The 19,603-nt window shown below is 41.4% G+C and overlaps 2 protein-coding genes across 4 annotated transcripts in view; both read left to right on the top strand.

The window, feature by feature from the left end:
• The first annotated feature begins 5,279 nt into the window (after nucleotides 1-5,279).
• Nucleotides 5,280-13,687, top strand: STRAP (serine/threonine kinase receptor associated protein). The gene is made up of 10 exons (XM_030465577.1): nucleotides 5,280-5,608; nucleotides 6,716-6,851; nucleotides 7,617-7,698; nucleotides 7,955-8,027; nucleotides 8,574-8,670; nucleotides 10,102-10,239; nucleotides 10,810-10,946; nucleotides 11,656-11,805; nucleotides 12,349-12,414; nucleotides 12,747-13,687. Exons 1-10 carry the CDS (start codon nucleotides 5,497-5,499, stop codon nucleotides 12,806-12,808), a joined length of 1,053 nt encoding a protein of 350 aa, XP_030321437.1. The 5' UTR covers nucleotides 5,280-5,496; the 3' UTR covers nucleotides 12,809-13,687.
• Nucleotides 13,688-14,809: 1,122 nt separating this feature from the next.
• The window catches only part of DERA (deoxyribose-phosphate aldolase), a 57,060-nt gene continuing 52,266 nt past the window's right edge, over nucleotides 14,810-19,603 (top strand). For all 3 annotated transcript variants that reach the window (XM_030454595.1, XM_030454588.1, XM_030454580.1), the window contains exon 1: nucleotides 14,810-14,893. In XM_030454595.1, the coding sequence (XP_030310455.1) occupies nucleotides 14,863-14,893 (31 nt within the window). In that variant the 5' untranslated portion in view covers nucleotides 14,810-14,862. The remainder of the gene's footprint in view (nucleotides 14,894-19,603) is intronic.

The following is a 19,603-nucleotide window of genomic DNA, read 5'->3' as shown; positions in this document are numbered from 1 at the left end:
TCTAGTATTTGTGATATATGATCGCATCTGTTCTTTGTCTTTCATCTTGTTACTCAGTGATAACTGACTTCTCAAGCTGGCACTTGGCTGTAATTATTCCCCTGCTGAAAACACAGCAACATACTCTGCAATTGTTCTGACAGATCTGCATGCAGCATCTGTAAGACACCATTCTTCAGCAAAAAAATTCTAAATTAGCTGTACAAATTAGTAGAGGACATTTTTCCAAAGAAAAACTTAACAAAGGTAAAGAGCATCAACATGCCTCCAGAATACAGTCCGTGTTTCAATCCTGCAGTACGTTTTCATAACTTACATTCAAGGTCCGCTAACAAAGAGCCCGCCCTGCTGCTGCTTCCTCTGGTACCCAGAGATTTCCATTTGTCTATTTAGCCAATTAATTTTATACAACTAAACTAGTAACTTTGTCAGTACTATGTCCACAAAGTTGCCAGATAGAAGCTGAAATAACCATTTCTAAGTCATCTCACAGTAGAAGTGCTCAGCTATATCACTAAATGTACCAATAAATATGTAAAGAGCTCCACTCAGAGGCAAGAGAATGTATTTCTAATGATGACATCTAACACCATGTAAGAAGATAGGTGTCTTAGTAAATGTAATATGTGCCCTAAATAGCCTCTATTTAATTCAATTTCTGTTAATTTTTTTCTTATCAAAGTACTAGAATCAGGACCTTTCACTAGGATAGCTCTGTTGATCTCCAGCAGCCGTTTCTGAGAAAATTCAATCACTGGCTGTAGAATGATGTTATTTAATCAAGCAGACACTGAATTATAAATATTAAGTAGAAGAAAGTCCTGCCCAGGTGCTTTACAGGGCTGACTGGCATACTTGTCATTCTGTGCACTAATGTGTTGAATTACTCTGTATGTTTACAAGGCCCTGATCACTTCCTGACAAGTTGACAAATATTTATTTAACACTACAAGACAGTTATCTTGATAATAGCTAGATAAATATGAAACTTTGAATAATTTTTTAAAATGGCATTTATTTTCCTTGTAATGTTACTGGAGCCTGATATATAATAACCTTGACTAAAACAAACAACCCCAACCCTCAGTATTTTTTTATTTTAAGCTTGCTGGGTTTTAATTTGTATATAATTATTTTTTCTATTTTTCCATTTTTCCTCCCTTATGTTGTACCCTTTTTTATACTTTATTGAAAAACTGAGACCTATTTCACAGTTCACAGCTTCTCTAGCAATCTCTGCATTAGAATTAGTCTAGTCTGAGAATTAGTGTATTTCTAAATTAAAGACTGTCAAACTGTGGGGAATATATGTATTTAAATGGAGGGAGCAAAGAGGAAGGCAATGGTGTGGGAAATACCTGAGCTCACTGAAAATGCTATATCAGTTTAGCATTTCCTTTTGCTCCTGCTCTGCATGTATTTGGTCCCCTCTCTTCTCATCCTTGCTCCTGCTTCTGTTTGAAACAATTCCTCCTGAACATACTTCTCATTCTCCTGGAGTGGCTCCATGGCAAAGTGTTTCTAATCCCACAATCACAAATGTGCTTCATGGTGGTATTTACCCTCCCCATGCTCAGTTTAATAAGTGCTGCATTAGAAACTCCTAGTAGGGCTAGAAATGCAGAATGTAGGGAAAAAAAAAAACAAACCAATGAAAACTGGCTGACTAAATTATGTGTGATATATCCTGAGTTAGACTTAGGACCAACTTCAGAGATTTTCAATGACCATGTTTTGACTTGGTATTAGACTTAGGAAAAAATGTAGATAGCTTTATTTTCATATTATTTCTATCTGTCTTAATCATGTTTCTCAAATATAATAAAGGCTCCCCCTGCTTCACAGACCTGCTGCTTCTGTAACCTTGTCGAATCTAGACTCTAAGGGCCTAATTCCTGTAATCCTTGTCCAGACATGTAGCTTTGCTGTTACTGTATATAGGAATGGAAACAACTTCTGTGTAGAACACAGAAATCAGTTTAAGCCTTCTGGAAGTCACTGTCTTGTACACAGCAGGGGAGGCAGTGGGTAGGAAATGAGGCTAGAGAGGCTGTGGCTGGGGCCAGCAGGGAAGTGCCAGGCTCCAACTAGGAATTAACCAAATACCTACTGCTGGAAGCAGATAAGGGCATCACGTGGGATCTGTGCTCATGTAATCATCTACATGCTTATATTAAGCCCATCTACCAGCAGAGTTGTAACTCTTACAGATCTGGGGAGTAGCTGATAACCATCAGCCCACAGCTTTATCCCCATTAGTTATTTTCCTTGGGATGAAACACAGCAGTCAGCAGCATGATGCCTAATGTCTGCCTAGGTCCTACAGGAGGTATCAAAGTCCCTTCTGAAGGACTTGGCTTTCATGATAACCAACATGTTCCCGCGGCATATGAAAAACTTAATTCCTAATACTACCCTCAAGTTTTGCTGGGCCCAGTGGGATTTTTAATATAGACTAAATTAGATAGGTTTCATATCTCCGTGATTTTTTTCCTTTTCTGACTTTCAGATACCTACTGGTAAAGTAGAAATGTTTTTTTCCCATTTGTCTGCCCGTTAAGAGATTATGTGTATTCCTAAGCAGATGTCATTTATTTCCTTTTTTTTCAGGTGGAAAATCATACTCCAATTTAATAAAAGACAAAAATCAATCAAAGCTATGAAATTACTGGGGGAAAAAATTACATAATCTTCCCTTTCTTTCCATTCCTCAATACTGAATTTTGAGTAGATACCATCAATTTAATGCTAAGTTTTTATGTTTACCCCAAAGCATTTTGCCTTCTTTCACTCAGAAATTTTGTAACATCAGCTTCCACAACAGGGTTTTGAAATGTAAAGCCAAGCAGTATTGCTAACTAGGAAACATAATTCTACTTTATTTTAGGCCTTGACAAAAGCAATGTAGAAGTGATAAATCTTTTGTTTAGTCCTCTTTTAAATATAAACTTAGATATGGGATCTTCATCTGTCTTTCCATCTATTCCATATCCCATTCCTACAAATGTACCTTTTGGTATGCAATGACTCTACCAAGGATAAAACCATATACAGTTAGGAATGAATTTTTTAAAAATGGCAGGGAATAGGACAACTAGAGAACATCAATTGAGGATTAGAACACTAGCATTAATGTAGCAAGACATTTTGGAAACACTGAATAATACAAATGTAACAAAACTGCATCTGACTTCTGCCCTTGAAGTTTCAGGCACTTAATAGAAATATTTTATTCATTAAGCTCTCAAAAGTTTGTCTACAGGTGAAGATGAAAAATCTTCAGTCAGTTTTATCAAGAGAATTCTGGGAATTCTTTTAATTTTAAAGCATTTAGAGATGCATTTTAATTCCTTGTGATTATAATTTGTAGTCTTGAGACTTTCTAGATTCATCTACAGGCCTTTGTCAAAGCGCAGTGAGAGACTAGCACCATTGTTAGAAAAAAAGTCCAGAAAATCTTACAGATACTGAGGTCTATGTGGTTGCCTGTAGCTGTGTGTGGAAAAACTGGAAGCATCAGCTACAGTGGTAGTATGGAATAAAACTGGTCATGAAATTACAGAATCACTAGGAGTTACTTTTGAGTAAATGGAACACTGGGTCAGAAACTGAAACCAGATGCCTATCCTTTAAAGAGAAGCTGTGGATGAGTGGTTAAACTTCAATTATCTGTTCATGCTTGTTTTTTTGTTTTTTTTTTCTTCTAGTTCTAAGACTTGAAAGAGGAGGTGAGTCACCATCAACCATTCTGATTTTTCAGCCTGTTGAAAGAAACACCACTTGCTGAATTTTTAAGTAAGGCTGTTGATACACATTGAAATGCTCCTGCAGGCAAGTCCAGACATTGCTATCAGCTTGTCTCCTTGGTCTGTGTGCAAGCCATGGTGGCTGATCATAGAATCATAGAATTGGCTGTGTTGGAAGGGACCTCAGAGATCATCAAGTCCAACCCTTGATCCACTACTGCTGTTGTTACCAGACCATGGCACTGAGTGCCACATCCAGTCTCTTCTTAAATAACTCCAGGGACGGAGAATCCATTACTTTCCTGGGCAGCCCATTCCAATGTCTGATCACCCTCTCTGTAATCCTGACCTAGGCCAGGATGCCATTGGCCTTCTTGGCCACCTGGGCACACTGCTGGCTCATGTTCAGCTTCCTGTCAATCCAGACTCCCAGGTCCCTTTCTGCCTGGCTGCTCTCAGCCACTCTGTGCCCAGCCTGGAGCTCCCCATGGGGTTGTTGTGGCCAAAGTGCAAGACCCGGCACTTGGCCGTGTTAAACCTCATCGCACTGGAATTAGCCCAACTCTCCAATCTGTCCAGGTCCCTCTGCAGAGCCCTCCTGGCTTCCAGCTGATTGACACTGCCCCCCAGCTTAGTGTCATCTGCAAATTTGCTGATAATGGACTCAATCTCCTCATCTAAATCATCAATAATTAAACAGAACTGGGCCCAACACTGATCCCTGGGGGACACAACTAGTGACCGGCCACCAACTGGATGCAGCCCCGTTCAGCACCACTCTCTGGGCCCGGCCCTCCAGCCAGTTCCTAACCCAGCGCAGAGTGATGCTCTGTGCCAAGGTGCCCGTGTCCTTTAGTCTGTCCCCCCGCTACCACCCCGCCTGGAAAAGCTCATCAGGTCCCGCTTATCAGTGAGCCATGAGGGGAGTGAACCCTGCAGCAAAAAAATGGTCTTCCTCTGTGGCAAGACAGGTTTGCTGCTGGTTTAGGAGCCTGAAAAGAGCACGGGAGACCCCACGGGACACGAAGAACTACTTTGGGGTGGGGGAGAAAGGCAAAGACATGCCTGGCATCAATTGAGGTGAAACTCCCAACTACTGAAAAGCAAGTTCAAGGCTGGAGCGTGGTGGGAGCTGCCGTAAAAGACCTCCTCGTCAAAACGAAGGCGCGCTGAAGTGCCTCTGAGCCTACCCCGTGGGCAAGAAGGTGTTACTCATTCCGGCAGGAACTGTGATGAGGCGAGAGAGAGCGCGGTTACCCCCCCGCGGCCAGGCGGCGGCGACAGAGCTCACGGGGAAGAGCTCGGGAAGGACGCAGGACGAACGCAGGGTGCACTCAGAAGCCGGGAGAGGGGAATTACGCTGCGGAAGGGAGAAACTCCCCGGACTGAGCTCCCACCGCATCCCTCCCTTCGGGAAGCGACCGCGACGTCCCAGCCGTCGCGCCTGCGCCCGGCAGCGCTTCCCCTTGCGCATGTCTCTTCTCTCCCTTCTTCCCTCCCACCCCTCCATGAAGAAACTTCCGCCCCCAAGCCGCTCCGTGCCGTCATTTCCTCCCCTGCTGCCGCCGCTTCAGCCGCTGTTTCCTGCCCGGCCGGAGGGGGCTCGTATCCCTTCCCGGGCTCCGTGCGCGCCGTCGCCCCGTTCCCCACTCCCCCCCGCGCTGCCCACCGTACCCCCGCCCCTTCACTCTCCTCTTTCCCCCCTCCCCTCCCTCCCTGCCCCTTCCCCACCTCCGCGCCCGCCGCCGCCATGGCCATGAGGCAGACCCCCCTGACGTGCTCCGGGCACACGCGGCCCGTGGTGGACCTGGCCTTCAGCGGCGTCACCCCCTACGGGTACTTCCTCATCAGCGCCTGCAAGGGTGAGCGGGGACGGGGCCGAAGAGGAAAGGAAGGGGAGGGGGCTTTGTCTTGGCCTGCTCGGCCAGGATGCCCTCGGCCCAGGGGGGGTGGGAGAGCGGGGGGGCTGGGCCGCTTCTCCGCCCCGCTGCTCGGAGGCCGCGCAGCGCCTTCCCGAGGGGGCCCGCCGGGGCGGGGGGGAGCCAGAGGGGGGGGTTGTGCCGGGGTGCCCTGTTCGCCCCGCTGAAACGCGGGTGCTTGTAGGGAAGCGGCTAACCGAATGAATAAGGGAGCGGGCAGCTGAATTTCGTGGTGTTTAAAGACGGGGTGAGCCTGGGGGGTATCACATCCCGCGTTCGCCCATTTTAGGGTCAGACTCAAAAAGATGTGTTTATAAAACTTCCCAGTTTTGCCGTCTGGGGACACATCCTGTAGGTTTTAAAGCGAGCTCACGTTTAACTAGGGTAGCTGCGTGGCCGGACATAGAATGATGATGTCCACTTACCCATGAGAACTCTCGTCATGTGAATAATATTCTCCCTTCATATATGTATATGTTAAACCTATGCATATATTCATAAGTTCAAAAGGACCTTTCTGTCTTGGAGTGCTTCCAGTTCAGCTCTGCGTCTTGTGTGAACAACTTTTTGACAGCCTTCCAGAAAAAAATAAATTACAGGAAAGGCTTTCTATTGCTCTCTTTTATTTTTTACAGCGTCTCCACATATGTTTTAAACGAATCTGTTTACAAACACAAGATCTATTTCTGCATGCTCTTAGTCTGAAAATATTGTTCCAGAGTAAAAAAAAAAGCAACAATCCTGCCTTGCCTGAAGAAAAACTTCAGTAGAAGTAAAACCAAAATGAAGTGCTCCTTTCTGTGTCTTTAACACAAACATAAATAAAGCTTTTATATTGAATAGTATTTCAATATCTGTACAGTTTTAGATGCATGCAGTAAGTACAGCTGCGTATCTAAGCTCTTCAGCTAAATTCTCTTACAAAGAATAGCTTTATAAAGTATGTTATATTTCCACATGCTGGTGCAAAGGAATCTTTTTCTAAATACAGTTTTTTGTTTTTTTTTTAATCATGTTATATGACTGTGGTTTTTTGTTTGTTTTGTGAAGATGGTAAGCCTATGCTGCGTCAGGGTGACACAGGAGACTGGATTGGCACGTTTCTAGGTCATAAAGGTGCTGTTTGGGGTGCCACTTTGAACACGGATGCCACTAAAGCAGCTACAGCAGCAGCAGATTTTACAGCGTAAGTGATTACCTGTCTTTGAAGTCTGTATTTTGATTTTAGTCTATAGTTCTCCTTGGTGAGAACTATGTAACTGTAGTAAGATAACGACTCAATTGCTTATCTGTAGTAATTTATAGCTTATTTATGGTAAGCCAAATTAACACCTAGACTTTTAGGTTCCTGAAAGTAGCTACAGTTAATTCTGTCATAACGCACAGCTATGCTTTTTGATAAATGTGCTTAAATTCAGTACCATCTTTCTAGAAAAACATTTCTAGGTGACTCTAATCTCTGGCACTGTAGTTACAGTAAAGATAAAAGTGATTTTTATTTTGCTTCTACCAGTTAGCCTCTTTTTATTACAGGAAAACTCTTCTCAAAATTCTAGTAAATTATTTCTTTGATGCCTTTTGTTGGTGGTGCAGTTTGCAGCATATTTTACTATTTTACTATAGTATTTTACTATTGCACAAGTTAGTAGAGAGAAATCTCTGTTAATAAAGTTGCAAGGAATTGCCTTTGTTTTAAAAGTAAAATGCTAATTGTGCTGCATTAACATAAAAAAGAGGGTAAAGGAAAATGGTGGGATAGCGTTAATAAAAAAGTTCAAGAAAAACATATAACCCATTTAGTCAATGAGAATATTTTATAACTTATAAGAATGTAGTGTTTGTGATAATTTTTTTGGCGGTATCAGGAAAGATTGCTTACAAAGTCATTTGACTTTCCAGGTTGATTTGTCCTGGTTCTGCTTAAATATAAATGCTTTCTCTTGCTGTTTAGCAAAGTGTGGGATGCTGTGTCAGGCGATGAACTAATCACATTGGCTCACAAACACATTGTCAAAAGTGTGGATTTTACACAGGTATGAAAAACCTTTGTGCTTCAGTCATCAGAAAAGTAAGCTCTTGAGTATGCTTTGCTATTGGTTACTTTTCTACTTTTTATATGTGTAACTTAACAGGCAAATTATGTAGCATACTGCTGTACTTAAAATTGTTACTTACCTGTAATAAGTGTATGAAAGGTTGTCTGAGAGAAAAAACTTAAATTAGGACTCACAGATGAAGTCTGGTACTTTGATTCAAAATAGAGTTGACCCTTTATAACTTCTATTTCAGGATAGCAATTATCTGTTAACAGGTGGACAAGATAAACTGTTGCGTATCTACGACTTGAGCAAGCCAGAAGCAGGTGAGTCTGCTTGTGGAACCAATTCATGTTTTCTGGAGTGGAATAAAAGTTCTGCATTATAAATCACAAAAAGTTGAGGATTGTTTTACAAATATAGCCTGTATAAGCTTTTGCTGTAGCAGGATAAACTGTTTTAAGTTTATGCTTTTACAAGTGAGTTTATTTATAAAGGACTTCAAGGCTAGCATGTTTCCCTTCAACACAGCCTCACTGGAAGTAGATCTAAATAAATAAAATTAAATAAAATTTAGTAATCTGAAAGAAAAACATACCTCATATTTAAGTATGTTTGATTTCATGGTGATACTGAGTTACTTAGAATTGATACGAAGCTAGAGAACCTTGATGTTGAACTAGCGAAGCTTCTTAAGTTTAGGCAACTGGATACTCTGTTTATTCTGTTCCTGGAATAAGGTTTACAAATAAAGTTTTAAGTGCTTGAAGTTACTTTATAGTTTTTAATAACTGGAAATCCATATATTTTATACAAGTTTACAAACTGCCATACATTATTTAATTTTCTAAAGTGTTGGCTTTACTTTTAAGAACCTGATGTTGTCAGTGGACATACTTCTGGCATTAAAAAGGCTTTATGGAGCAGTGATGACAAACAGATTCTCTCAGCTGATGATAAAACTGTCCGGTAAGAAAAAGTAACTTTCAGTTTTCTAATAAACTTGCCTTTATTTATTGGCATGTCATTAATCTCTGTGAGAAGGTGATTTCATTTTTTTTGTGAAGGATGCAAGTAATATGGGTTGTTTGATCTTAGATTATTTTTGCTGCATGCCTAATAGTTTTCTTCTGCTGTTAGAGTCATAACTTCTGTACTAGTTCTAATTTATCCTGTAAACTTTTCCTCCCTGATTAAAAGAGGTAGTATTTGAGAACTGCATAGCAGAATAAATTTATGCCTTTTATAATACTATAGAAGATGAATTTACAGGTGAGGTCTTCTACATACCCATTGTGCTGAGGTATTGCTGCCTTGTCTTCTGCAACCCAGACTTTAAAGATGTGCAAGGCTTGGACTAATCAGGCACTGGGATGAAAGACTTAGAAGAGTAACTGAAAACGATGCACTCTTGATAGACATAGCCCTCTTTCTCTGCAATGGTGATGGATTCAGTAAGTTTTAGTGTTTTTATAAGTTTAGTCACAGTTAAATCATAGTTAAGTTTTTTACTTTACACACAGTTGTTAAGAGATGTGCTGAAAGATAGACAAACCTGGATAGATGAATTGACAAAGGCCTGTCTGCAGTCTGTGCTGTCCAGAAAAGATAGGCCATGTGCCTTACTGCTTCCTCAGCTTTTTTGATGATATGACCAGTGTCATCTCATGCCTAGCTGTCTCAGCCATTCTTATATTTACGGCACAAAGGAGAGATAAATAGAATGGTCTTTTCTGCTTTGTAGAAGGAAGGATGTGAGGAAAAAGTCACTAGAGCAATTTTCCAGTAGTCTCCTTTTCAGCTTCGGTTCTTTTCAGTTTCCCAGTGTTTAAACACAACTAGACTCTTGCCTATCTTAATTTTCTCTGAACTGCAGGAGCAGAAATGCATCAGCCAGATAGTGAATAAAGATTCTTGTCATAGCAAAACAACTTCATGTCTTTTTTTTTTGATAGTTCTTGCACCTCTAAACAGAAAAATGTATTATCTTGAATGAATCTCTGTTGTTATAAATTGGCATTAGTAGCTCTTTGCCTTATGAGCTATAAAGGCCAAATGGAATCATCTTCAAGCCTTGCTTCTCAAACTCAGTTGTTTAAGAGACTCAAAACAAAGTTTTTTGCTCTCAAGAGAATCATTGAGTAGTTAAATGCTGTGTGTACCATGTAATGTTTTTGTATTAAGCTTCAAAATGAACTATTTAAAAGTAAGCATGTCTCAATTTTCACCTAGACAAAGTTTTAAGAATGCCGCTGAAAAGCTGAAGTACCTGTGGAATCAAACCACATTATTCAATAGGTGGCTGTTTTGATCCAGATCATGCTGTGGATGGGAGGTGGAAATTGTTTGATTTGCTGAAGTAATCTAAGAGTAATCTTTTCATTTTTATTTCCTCTTAAGCCTCTGGGACAGAAGTACGATGACGGAAGTGAAGGCACTAAATGTTGCAATGTCAGTGAGCAGCATGGAGTATGTTCCAGAAGGACAAATACTTGTGATAACCTATGGGAAGACTATTGCTTTCCACAGTGCAGAAACGTGAGTCCAAAACACAGGATTTTCACAGGCTGAGTTAGTGGGCTTGGCTTGGGTAAAAACTGACTTGTACAAGGACAAAATCAGCAAGTTGTAAGAACTGGTATCAGTGGACATCTTCGCTTGCCTCTCATCAGAGGCACTGTGAAACAACTACCCTCTTCTAAAATAGTGAACCCTAACTGTCTGTAAGATGGCAGACTGTAAAAGTTCAGTGCCATTTTCATATTTTACACTAATTGTAAGTGTGGTTAAATAAATTTCAGCAAGAGTTCATCTCAGTGCTTTTCAGAGAACTACTTGTTTATACATTACTATGATGTCTTCAGAAAGCAAGTTACATGATTAAACATATTTCTGAGAATAGTTCTGAATGTGTATTTGTTTTGCTTATTCTGAACTCATTTCTGATATTATGAGCTTGATATGCAAGTATTAAAACTAGTTTCAGAAAGTGAGTATATTCTATTTTTCTTAAAAAAAAAAAGATTAGTGATGAGTAGAATTGCAATATCTTTGCTCTCAGGATTTTTTTTTCAATGAACTTTATTAACAAAGTTTTTTTTCCCTTAGTCTAGAGCAGATTAAATCATTTGAAGCACCTGCTACAATCAATTCTGCATCACTTCACCCTGCAAAGGAGTGTTTGGTTGCAGGTGGTGAAGATTTTAAACTCTATAAATATGACTATAATACAGGAGAAGAATTAGGTATGTTTCTCTACTGCAGTCATAAATGAGTTCTGAATGTGTATTAAATTAATGAAATAATGACTAGTGAATGAAACTTGTACCCAGTAAGTTTTTAGCATACTGTGCAAGAGGATGAAAAGGTTAATTATCATTTAAGCATTTTTCCTGTCAGTATACTTAGCACTTTTTCTGGAATTAAAGCCTCCATTAAACAGCTCCTTGGAGCTATTTAACAAAAAATAAATCATTCTGTATTGCTGCCGTAGGGAGCTGTATATTAATGTCATACTATAGCATTAATTAGATATGTCAAACAAGTTGCAGCTACTTGCTTTTGTGAAAAATATGATGGTTTTGTTCTTGTTAATGTTGGCCAAATATATTTAAAAATTTATATTTCTAAGTTTGTTGATCCTGTTCTCATTTAAAATTTCGTGTGGAGTGAAAAGCTGAAATAATATAGCATAGGGTACTCCATGCTACTGGATTGCTTTGTAGTATTGCCTAGAATAAATAATCACCTTTTTTCTTGCAGTTAATAAAACATGAATATGTTACCTGAATTAGAGATCACTGAGATACCAATTAACAGAAGCTTTGTTTCATGTCAAGTACAGAGAAAGGGCTTCCCATCAGTATTTTTTCTGTCTTCTGATCAGTTTGTATTTGCTAAGTTCAGTTGTTGACTGAAATTTGAAATTGATGGACTTGGTATGCTCTCCTACAGAATCTTACAAAGGACACTTTGGTCCAATTCACTGTGTGAGATTTAGCCCTGATGGAGAGCTTTATGCAAGTGGTTCTGAGGATGGTACACTAAGGCTGTGGCAGACAACAGTAGGGAAAACCTATGGTCTTTGGAAGTGTGTAGTTCCTGGTAAGTGTCTGCTTGTTTCTCGTGAAACTTGACTGCTTCATGTGCACTTCAAAAGTAATACCCATCATAAGTGGTAAACATAACCTAAATTTTATATAGAAATAGTAATTTCTTTTGAGGGTTCCTCTGTCTACTCAAATGGGTTAGATTTAAATTTTTGCTTTTGTGGTTGCTATTTAAGGAATTAACTTCAAACTTGTAAGCTTATTGAATACAGGCACTATGTGGGTATTTAAGTATAATGATGTATTTTATGTTAAAAAGCAAGAAATATGAAAGACCACTTTTATAAGTCTTAAAGAGATAAGAATATCTAGAAAGAAGCGGGGACAATAGTTTTATTTTGTTTGCTCACCACCCCCAAGTTTAGAGAATTTCTGGAAAACTGCAAGTAAACATTCATTAGCAGAATTGCTTACCCAACTGTTTCCCCTCAACACTGAATTATCCAAAGTGGAAAATTTTAGGTATTTATTTATTTTGTTGAGGTGGGAAGGGGGAACTGAAGTTTACTGACTGTTGTTTCCTTCTTCCTTCCTACAGAAGAGGAGAATGCAGAAGCAGCAAAAGCAAGGACAACCCTTCCAGGAACTGCAGAGGAGGAAATAGGTAATCCCCTGAACTGCCAGCTTCAACTTACCTGAGTGTTAAAAGATCAGTGAAGGTAGACAGACAAGGTCAGACAAAAGATCAGACAAGGTAGTTTTCCCCAAGTACCGTCTGGCATTTTATTTTTGAATGCATTTTCCTGAAAATGGCCATGTGGTAAGTGTCAGACTGGTGACTAGAGCTGTTCAGACTAAACAGATGGGGTAGAATAACCAAATGAGGTTAAGTGGGGAAAAAAACGAACAGGTCTTTTAAGCAATCCTTGCAACATTTCTTTGGGTTATATCTCAAAGTTAAAGTTAAATAATAATACTCTTCTTATTTAATTGCAGAAGAACTTGCGTCTGAAAACTCGGATACAGTGTACAGCTCAACTCCTGAAGTTAAGGCCTGATTATTGCAACTGTTACTCAACATATGGACATACAAGACTAAATCAAGTGAACAGTGATAAACAGCAGCCTTCCAGAGTGTGCTCTTTACATAAGGCAAAGATGGGCAGTAATTGATGAGAATGCAGTGGAACTGGCTAGGTGTTGTTTGTAAGAGAATGGAGCATCCAAAAAAGAAATTAAAAAAAAAAAAGGCAAGTAGTAGTTTGCTATCTTTTTAGCATAACTGCCTACTGTCTTTTCCAAGAAGTGTGCAAACCAAGATCCAGTCTCTTCAGTTTTCAATTAAACTCATTGTAGTGCATTTTCTTTATTATAGAGAAGAGATGCAATGGCTTTTACCCATTCTTTTTCTCTTGAAAGTTGAAAGATGTGCTTTAGTTGGAAAGGAGGATTCATGAAAATATTTGGTTCTGGTATTGTTTCATTGTATGCTGCTTCTGAAAGTTTAACTGTTTTCAGTTGTCTAAATAAAATGCGTCTCAAAACTTGTATCTTAGTGTTGAGCGTTGGGTTAATGGAACAGCAAAGCAGTCAAGTTAACCACCTTACTTCTTTACAGGATCTTGGCTTTGTACTAAAGGGAGGGAAAGCAGTAACAATGTGTCAATGTTGGTACAGAGGGTGGCACGTTCTTTGATCTGTAAGCTTTGTGTCTTTATTCTTTACAGTTTGAATGTAAACATGAGTCTCCAAAGTCAAAACTAGTGAAAACTCTAAATTAAACATGCTGCCTGAAATATTTGGTTGTACATGAAAATCTCAGATGTTGGCTATCAATCTGTATAAAGCTTGGGTTTAGTCCTCCAGACTGGATAAAAATGTTACTCTTTCAAAGTAACAAATCATATTTTCTTCATTAAAGAAAATAACCGCCATTCTTCCACTTGTCACTTCTCTTAATGTTACACTAATTTACTTAATGCATCCTGCAGAAGCTATACAGAGGTGTATTTATTCATGGACCTTTTATTTCTTTCATATTCACACTTGTCCTTAACGTTTTCTAGGATTTTTCCCAGGAGTACAGTAATGCTAGCATAATAGAAAAATGAAAATATGCATAAATTGAAATATGGGCAATTCTGTCAGAACATAAGAAAATACCTTCATGTTGTGGCAGGCAAACACTGGAACAGATTGACTGGAAAGGTGGTGGAGTCTGTTAGTGATACTCAAAACCTAAAGGGATGTGGCCTGAGGGAACCTGGTGTGGCTGGGCTTGGCTGAGCAGGTGCTTGGGTTTGGGTGGGTGATGAAAGTCCCTTCCAGCTTCAACTGTTGGGGATGGGGTGTAGGGAGGAAAACAATGAATCATGGTTTCTTAGTGCTGTGGTAGTACTAAGGATGTTATTTCACAGGCTATGCCAAAACTAGTTTTGCAGTTATATATGTGAATTACTTCAAAAAAAAGCAGCTCTTAACACTGACTTACAGCTAATTGTTTAAGCCGTATCATTAAATCCCTTAGGGTTTATGAGGGCTCCAAATCTAATACTTCAGCCTAGAAGCTCTTCATTTTACAAGCTGAAAGGACGTGCTTAAAACAAGAAACTCTCACACCTCACCTCATGGTGCAACTTCTTGCAGGGTGCGTCCTTCGTGCTGTGTATTTCAAGCGGGCTGTGTAGCATTTGGCAGAGGAGCCTTAGAACCTCAGATTTTGGAGCTGTGGACCTTTTCTGCCTCATACGGTGCTGGTGTAAGCGCCGAACAAGTAGGGATGAAGTGGCAACAAGAAGAAACCGGAAGCTGCCTGGGCTCCTCGAAACTGCAAATTAGGTGTTAGCACTGAGAGAGCAGAATAATCTATTATTCCTGTCACAAAACAACAGTGGAGGCTGAGCGGAGGGGTGCGGGGCCTCGGATGCTTCATTACCGGCAGCTCCGGAGCGGGGGGGTCGATACCGCGTGTGGTCACAGGGAACTGGCCCGCCCAGCCCAGCCCGGTGCTGCCGCTTCCTGCCCTCACGGGGCGGGATCGGCGAGACCGAACTCTGCCCGCCCCGCTCGGGTCTGGCAGCGGGGGCGGGGAGAGCCGCGGGCGGCGTGGGTTATGGCGGGCCGGAACCCGGGTACCGAGCTGGGTAAGGGGCGGTGGCCTGGCGGGACGGGGGGGGCGTCCACCCGCTGCGGCGGGGCCGTCTCCGGCTCCTCTGGGGGGCAGCGCTAGGTGCGGGGCCTTGGTGAGAGGAGCTCTTCAGGAGGCGAACCGGGGAGCCCTCCTTGGGCCCGGTGGCCCGTGAGCTCCCGGGCAGGTGTGTGAGGCGGCGGGCGGCTGCCGGCTGTGGGGCAGCCTCTCTGCTGCCTCTCCGCTGCCTCTCCGCCCCGTCCCCGGCTCCCCCACCTCCGTGCGTACGAGCCAGGCTGCTGGAAAATCTTGGGTTTTTTGAAAAATGGACTTACCATCCCTTTAGATCCTTTACTGTAAACTCATGACCTATTGTTGGGGCTTTCTCCTCTGCCGGGAGGTCTGTAGGAGGCTTGAATTACCCTTTGGTACTCCAGGTTAAACAAGAGCTGAGGTTTGCCTCGGCTTGAGAGGCTCCCAGCAGGGTAACAGCTGGCAGGATGGGTGGGATCTGTCTGTAGTCTTGTCACAGAGCTGGGTCTGCTTCCCCTCTTGTTCACCTGATTCCCGATTCTCATTGAATATTCCTTCCCTCCCCAACCCCCCATTTCGTATTCCCCAGGACTTTAAAACCACTTTTTGATAGCTGGATTCTAATAAGTGAACTCAGGACTTCCCCTCTACTTACTGCTCTTCTTTTCACTTGCTCTCTGAGGGCTGGTAAGGATTGTCCAGGTTTTTACAGGTGGTCTGGAGGCTTTGCCTCAGGTAAGAGAGCAGCCACAAAAAGCTTTCCCTCCCATGTCCAGCTGGAGCCCCTCTTCTGCTTATTGCTGAAGGGTGGGGAAGCAGAAAACACTGCAGCTTTCTCTCATCTCCACCCAGCAAACCTGAGCTGTGGAGGTAGAATGGATTGTGGTGCTTAACCTTCCTGCTGCATGCCTCTATGACCTGAGAATTTGGGCAATACAAGTAGATAGGCAATTAAGTGGTGCAGATTACAGGGGTAGTGTCATGGAAGATGGGAAGTAAAGGACAGCTGGTGTGGAGCAGGGAGATCTCAAATTCAATATGGGCAGAGTTCAGAAGGCCATGCTGTGTGGTGCCACGTGGCTGTGCTCCAGTCTTGAGCACAAACATGAGTATTTTTACAGAGCTGACATGAAGTTTTGGTTCTCCAAGTACTAATTGTTTAAAGTTGACTCTGTTTTCATTCACTGAAGACTGACATGGTGTAATCCCTAAAGTTGAGTTGCTCTCTGATGTGTATCTGGGGACTACTTGTAGGGGCACTTGAGTTTCAATGGTAGGCATCTGAACAGCATCTTTTTGCTGAAACAAAGACAGTGTAGTGGCAAAGCTTCAGAGTCTCTTATGAAAAAGGCATCATGGAAGTTTGCAAATGCGCTCTAGTTGCTTTTAGTTTGACACATATTGTACTTTTTCTTACTGTCAATTGATTCTTACAGCTAAGTAGCAGTATGTGTGTGGAGTTCAGAAACTTGAATATGAAGTCAGTTCAGTTCCTATCAGTCAGCCATCTTCCAAGAGACAAGCTTACATGTAAGGAAGGCCTTGATGCTGAGTGGGAAATAACTGCAAGAGACAAGTGACCTCAGTAACATTTTAACAGATCTTGCAGTAGGACTGTAGTCAAGAGAAAATGATTCAATTTGTAGCTGACCAGTGCAACATAATCAGGTTCTTTTTGTACCCACTAAACCAGTCTTTGAGTATAGTCCAAGTGTTTTCTACAACTCTTTCTTATCCCAGAAGTAGCCCTCCTCAGCCCAAGAGGCAGAGTCAACTTAATGCTCAAGATTATTATTGGAGAGCAGAGGGGGATGGATGTCTTCAGGGTTGCACCATGTGGCCTCTTCCAGCTGCAACTGATTTACCTGGAAAGATTACTGCTCTCAGCTTATTTGCAGGTTCTTGTTGCCCTCTCCTCCCAGTGAACTTTGTTTACATCTGTTGGCAGTCAAAATGAGCTGGGTCAGATGGGCAGTGCAGGCATAGTAGGGGAATGGTGTGATCACAACTGTGTTTGTATTAAGTGTCACCATACTCACTGTGGCTGGTTTTAACAGCTGCCTTATGCTGGCTGCTTTGAATTGAGAATTGAATCTCACTGCCATTTGCTTTTCCACTAAATACACATCTGAAATATGTTAAGCACTACATTTAAGTAAGTTGCTGTATCTTACTTAAAGTGCTGTATCTTAGCTGGCAGCAGTACTCAGAAAGGACATGTTAAACCCTTGCCTTTATCTCTCATGGTCATTACCGATGCACACTGCTTCTGTGGCTTAAGCATTTTGGCTTTTGAAGGTTTTTTTGCCAGCAGCTTGAGCTAATTCAAATGGATTTGCCCCGTATCTCAGAGCATTCTATAGGATTCCAGTTTTCTAACAGGGACACCTAGTGGTAAAATATCTTTTACGTAAAAAATTATTATTTTAGTCCTTTTATTTGTGTCTGCTGTTTCTGTGCTTGCTTCCTCATGTCATTATTTAAGCTGTATGCTTCTGATGCTGCCATTATAGAGCATCTGTTTTTTTATCAATGATAAGTAAAAATCTTCTCAAATTATGGTATAAGATGCTTTCTTATATTGGGTTTTCTACTTTTTCTTTCTTTTTGTTTGTTTTTTAAAAATAAATGTGTTTTTGTGAAAGCATTAAATCCTCCCTGCCGTCCTGTTCCTTAGTAGAAGAGCAAGGTGTTTACTTGAAATAAAGAACCTGTAACAGATAAAAAGACACTTCGGATTTGTGTTAACTAGTTAAGATGGTCACTAGTCTAAAACACTGATATGTTTGCTGTCAAAGAGTTGTGTAAAAAAGATGGATAACGAATTTTATGGTTTGTCATCCCACAGGGAGTGTTTGGGGAATCATTCTTAGGTACTTTGATGACTTCATGGGCTGAAAGGAGTCTCCTGCTCTGCTCCCAAGGACTGTGAAATACAACAAACCAAGTGCTTTGTGTTATCTCACATTTCAAAAAAGCATTGGATGCCACTTCACAAAAAAAAAAAAATAATTGTGAAACACATGAATGAGCATCAGTTTTGTAGTGTAAGCTGGTAGCATACTCCTTTGGTTTAACTTTGGGGATGCAGTTATCTGTCACATGGGCTTTCTGCTCCTGTAAATGGAATTTTGAAAAAAATAACTTCAGAAGTAGTATAGAAAGAAAGACATGCAGTAACCTGTGGTAGAGCTAGAAAATGTAAAGTAGGATGCTTAAATGCCAGCAGATAACAGTTATTTGATTAACACAGTTAATAGTACTCTACTTTGTGGCTGGTACCAAGTGGAGTTAACACATGGGTCTAGCTTGGGACCCATCCTGTGGAACTCTTTTTTCTTTTTTTTTTTTTCCAATGAACTGGTGCAGGTGATAAACTGCTTGCTCCTCAAGTTTGTAGATGACCCTAAATTAGACCCAGACAGGCCAAGAGAAGGGGCCACCAGACCCCAGTGACATTCAGCAGGGCCAAAGGCAGACCCTGCCCTGGGCAGGACAAGCCCCAGCAAGTACACAGACTGGGCCCTGCCTGCCTGGGGAGCATCTCTGCTGAAAGGACTTGGCTGGGCAGTGAGCTGGGCATGGGCCAGCAGTTTCTTGGCAGCAGTGATGGTCAGCATTCTCCTGGGCCGTACCAGTGGTGACATGGCCAGTGGCTCCTCATGGGAAGTGAGGGATCATCCCCTCTGCTCAGAACTTGTTAGACTGGAAGGCTGGGTCTAGTTTTGTTGCACCCAATAGAAGAAAGAGATTGGCAAATTCTCATGAATTATGCTGACAGAGGGACACCAAGATGGTCAGGAGCACCTGCCCTGTGAGGAGAGGCTGAGGGAGCTGGGCTGGATGAGCAGATAGATGGCTTCAGGAGTCCTAACAGCATCCTGCTCATCCCCACTGGCACTGTATCAAGCAAGCAGAACTGGGTTTTTCACAGAATTGAACAGTGGGATGAAGGAAGAAAACGGGTTTGTATTGTGACAGAGAAGTTCAGACTGGACATAAGAAAAATGTCATCATGTCAGGACAGTCAGCTGGTGGGACAGATTGCTTAGTGGGGCTGTGTAATCTCTATCCTTGGGGACTCAAAACCCAAGTGAATAAAGCCCTCTGCTTTGAGTTCAGAGCTCACCCTGCTTTGTACATGCGGTTGGACAAATGACCTTCAGAGATTTTTCAACTTAAATTATTATATAAATACATATTTTTTTTTACCCCTGTATGTGTATCTATATTTATACTTTGTAAAGTATGTTTTTTGTTTCTAAAAAAAAATCTGTGTTGTTTAGCCCCTTTAGTTGAAAGGCCAGAAATACATTCATTATGTTTCAATTGATATTTTTAACTATAGCTGGTATTTCTGAGCCATTTACGTGTGAGAGCTATCCTGTTGGTAAGTGGCATTTAGATAATGAAGTGTTGGATCTCTTTGTCAAGACAGCATAATTCTATTCTAATATATTAATGGCTGTTTTTATTCTCTACTGTGGCTCTGTTTCTTCACTGTTCCTTCCTAACACCTTTTGATTCTGGTGGGTGATTTTAATCAAATTTGAAGGACAGGTGTGTCAGAAATAAGTCACTGGGTGGAGTGACCAAATTAGTCCCTTTCTTGAGGGTAAGACAGGCATAGATCAGGAGTTACATGACTTTTCATTACATCTCTTGGGGGGGCCTTTATGTGAGTAGTAACATA

Source organism: Calypte anna, chromosome 1 (genome assembly GCF_003957555.1).
Source record: "Calypte anna isolate BGI_N300 chromosome 1, bCalAnn1_v1.p, whole genome shotgun sequence".
NCBI lineage: Eukaryota > Metazoa > Chordata > Aves > Apodiformes > Trochilidae > Calypte > Calypte anna.
The sequence above is the reverse complement of the archived record's forward strand: the minus strand, read 5'-3'. Positions and strand labels throughout refer to the sequence as shown.

What these genes read in the sequence shown, in the direction of transcription:
- STRAP (XM_030465577.1), top strand. Translation starts at nt 5,497, where the DNA reads ATGGCCATGAGGCAGACCCCCCTGACGTGCTCCGGGCACACGCGGCCC. An exon ending in GCTGATGATAAAACTGTCCG is followed by an intron (nt 8,671 to 10,101) that starts GTAAGAAAAAGT and finishes TTTCCTCTTAAG; the next exon opens with CCTCTGGGACAGAAGTACGA. An exon ending in TTGGAAGTGTGTAGTTCCTG is followed by an intron (nt 11,806 to 12,348) that starts GTAAGTGTCTGC and finishes TCCTTCCTACAG; the next exon opens with AAGAGGAGAATGCAGAAGCA.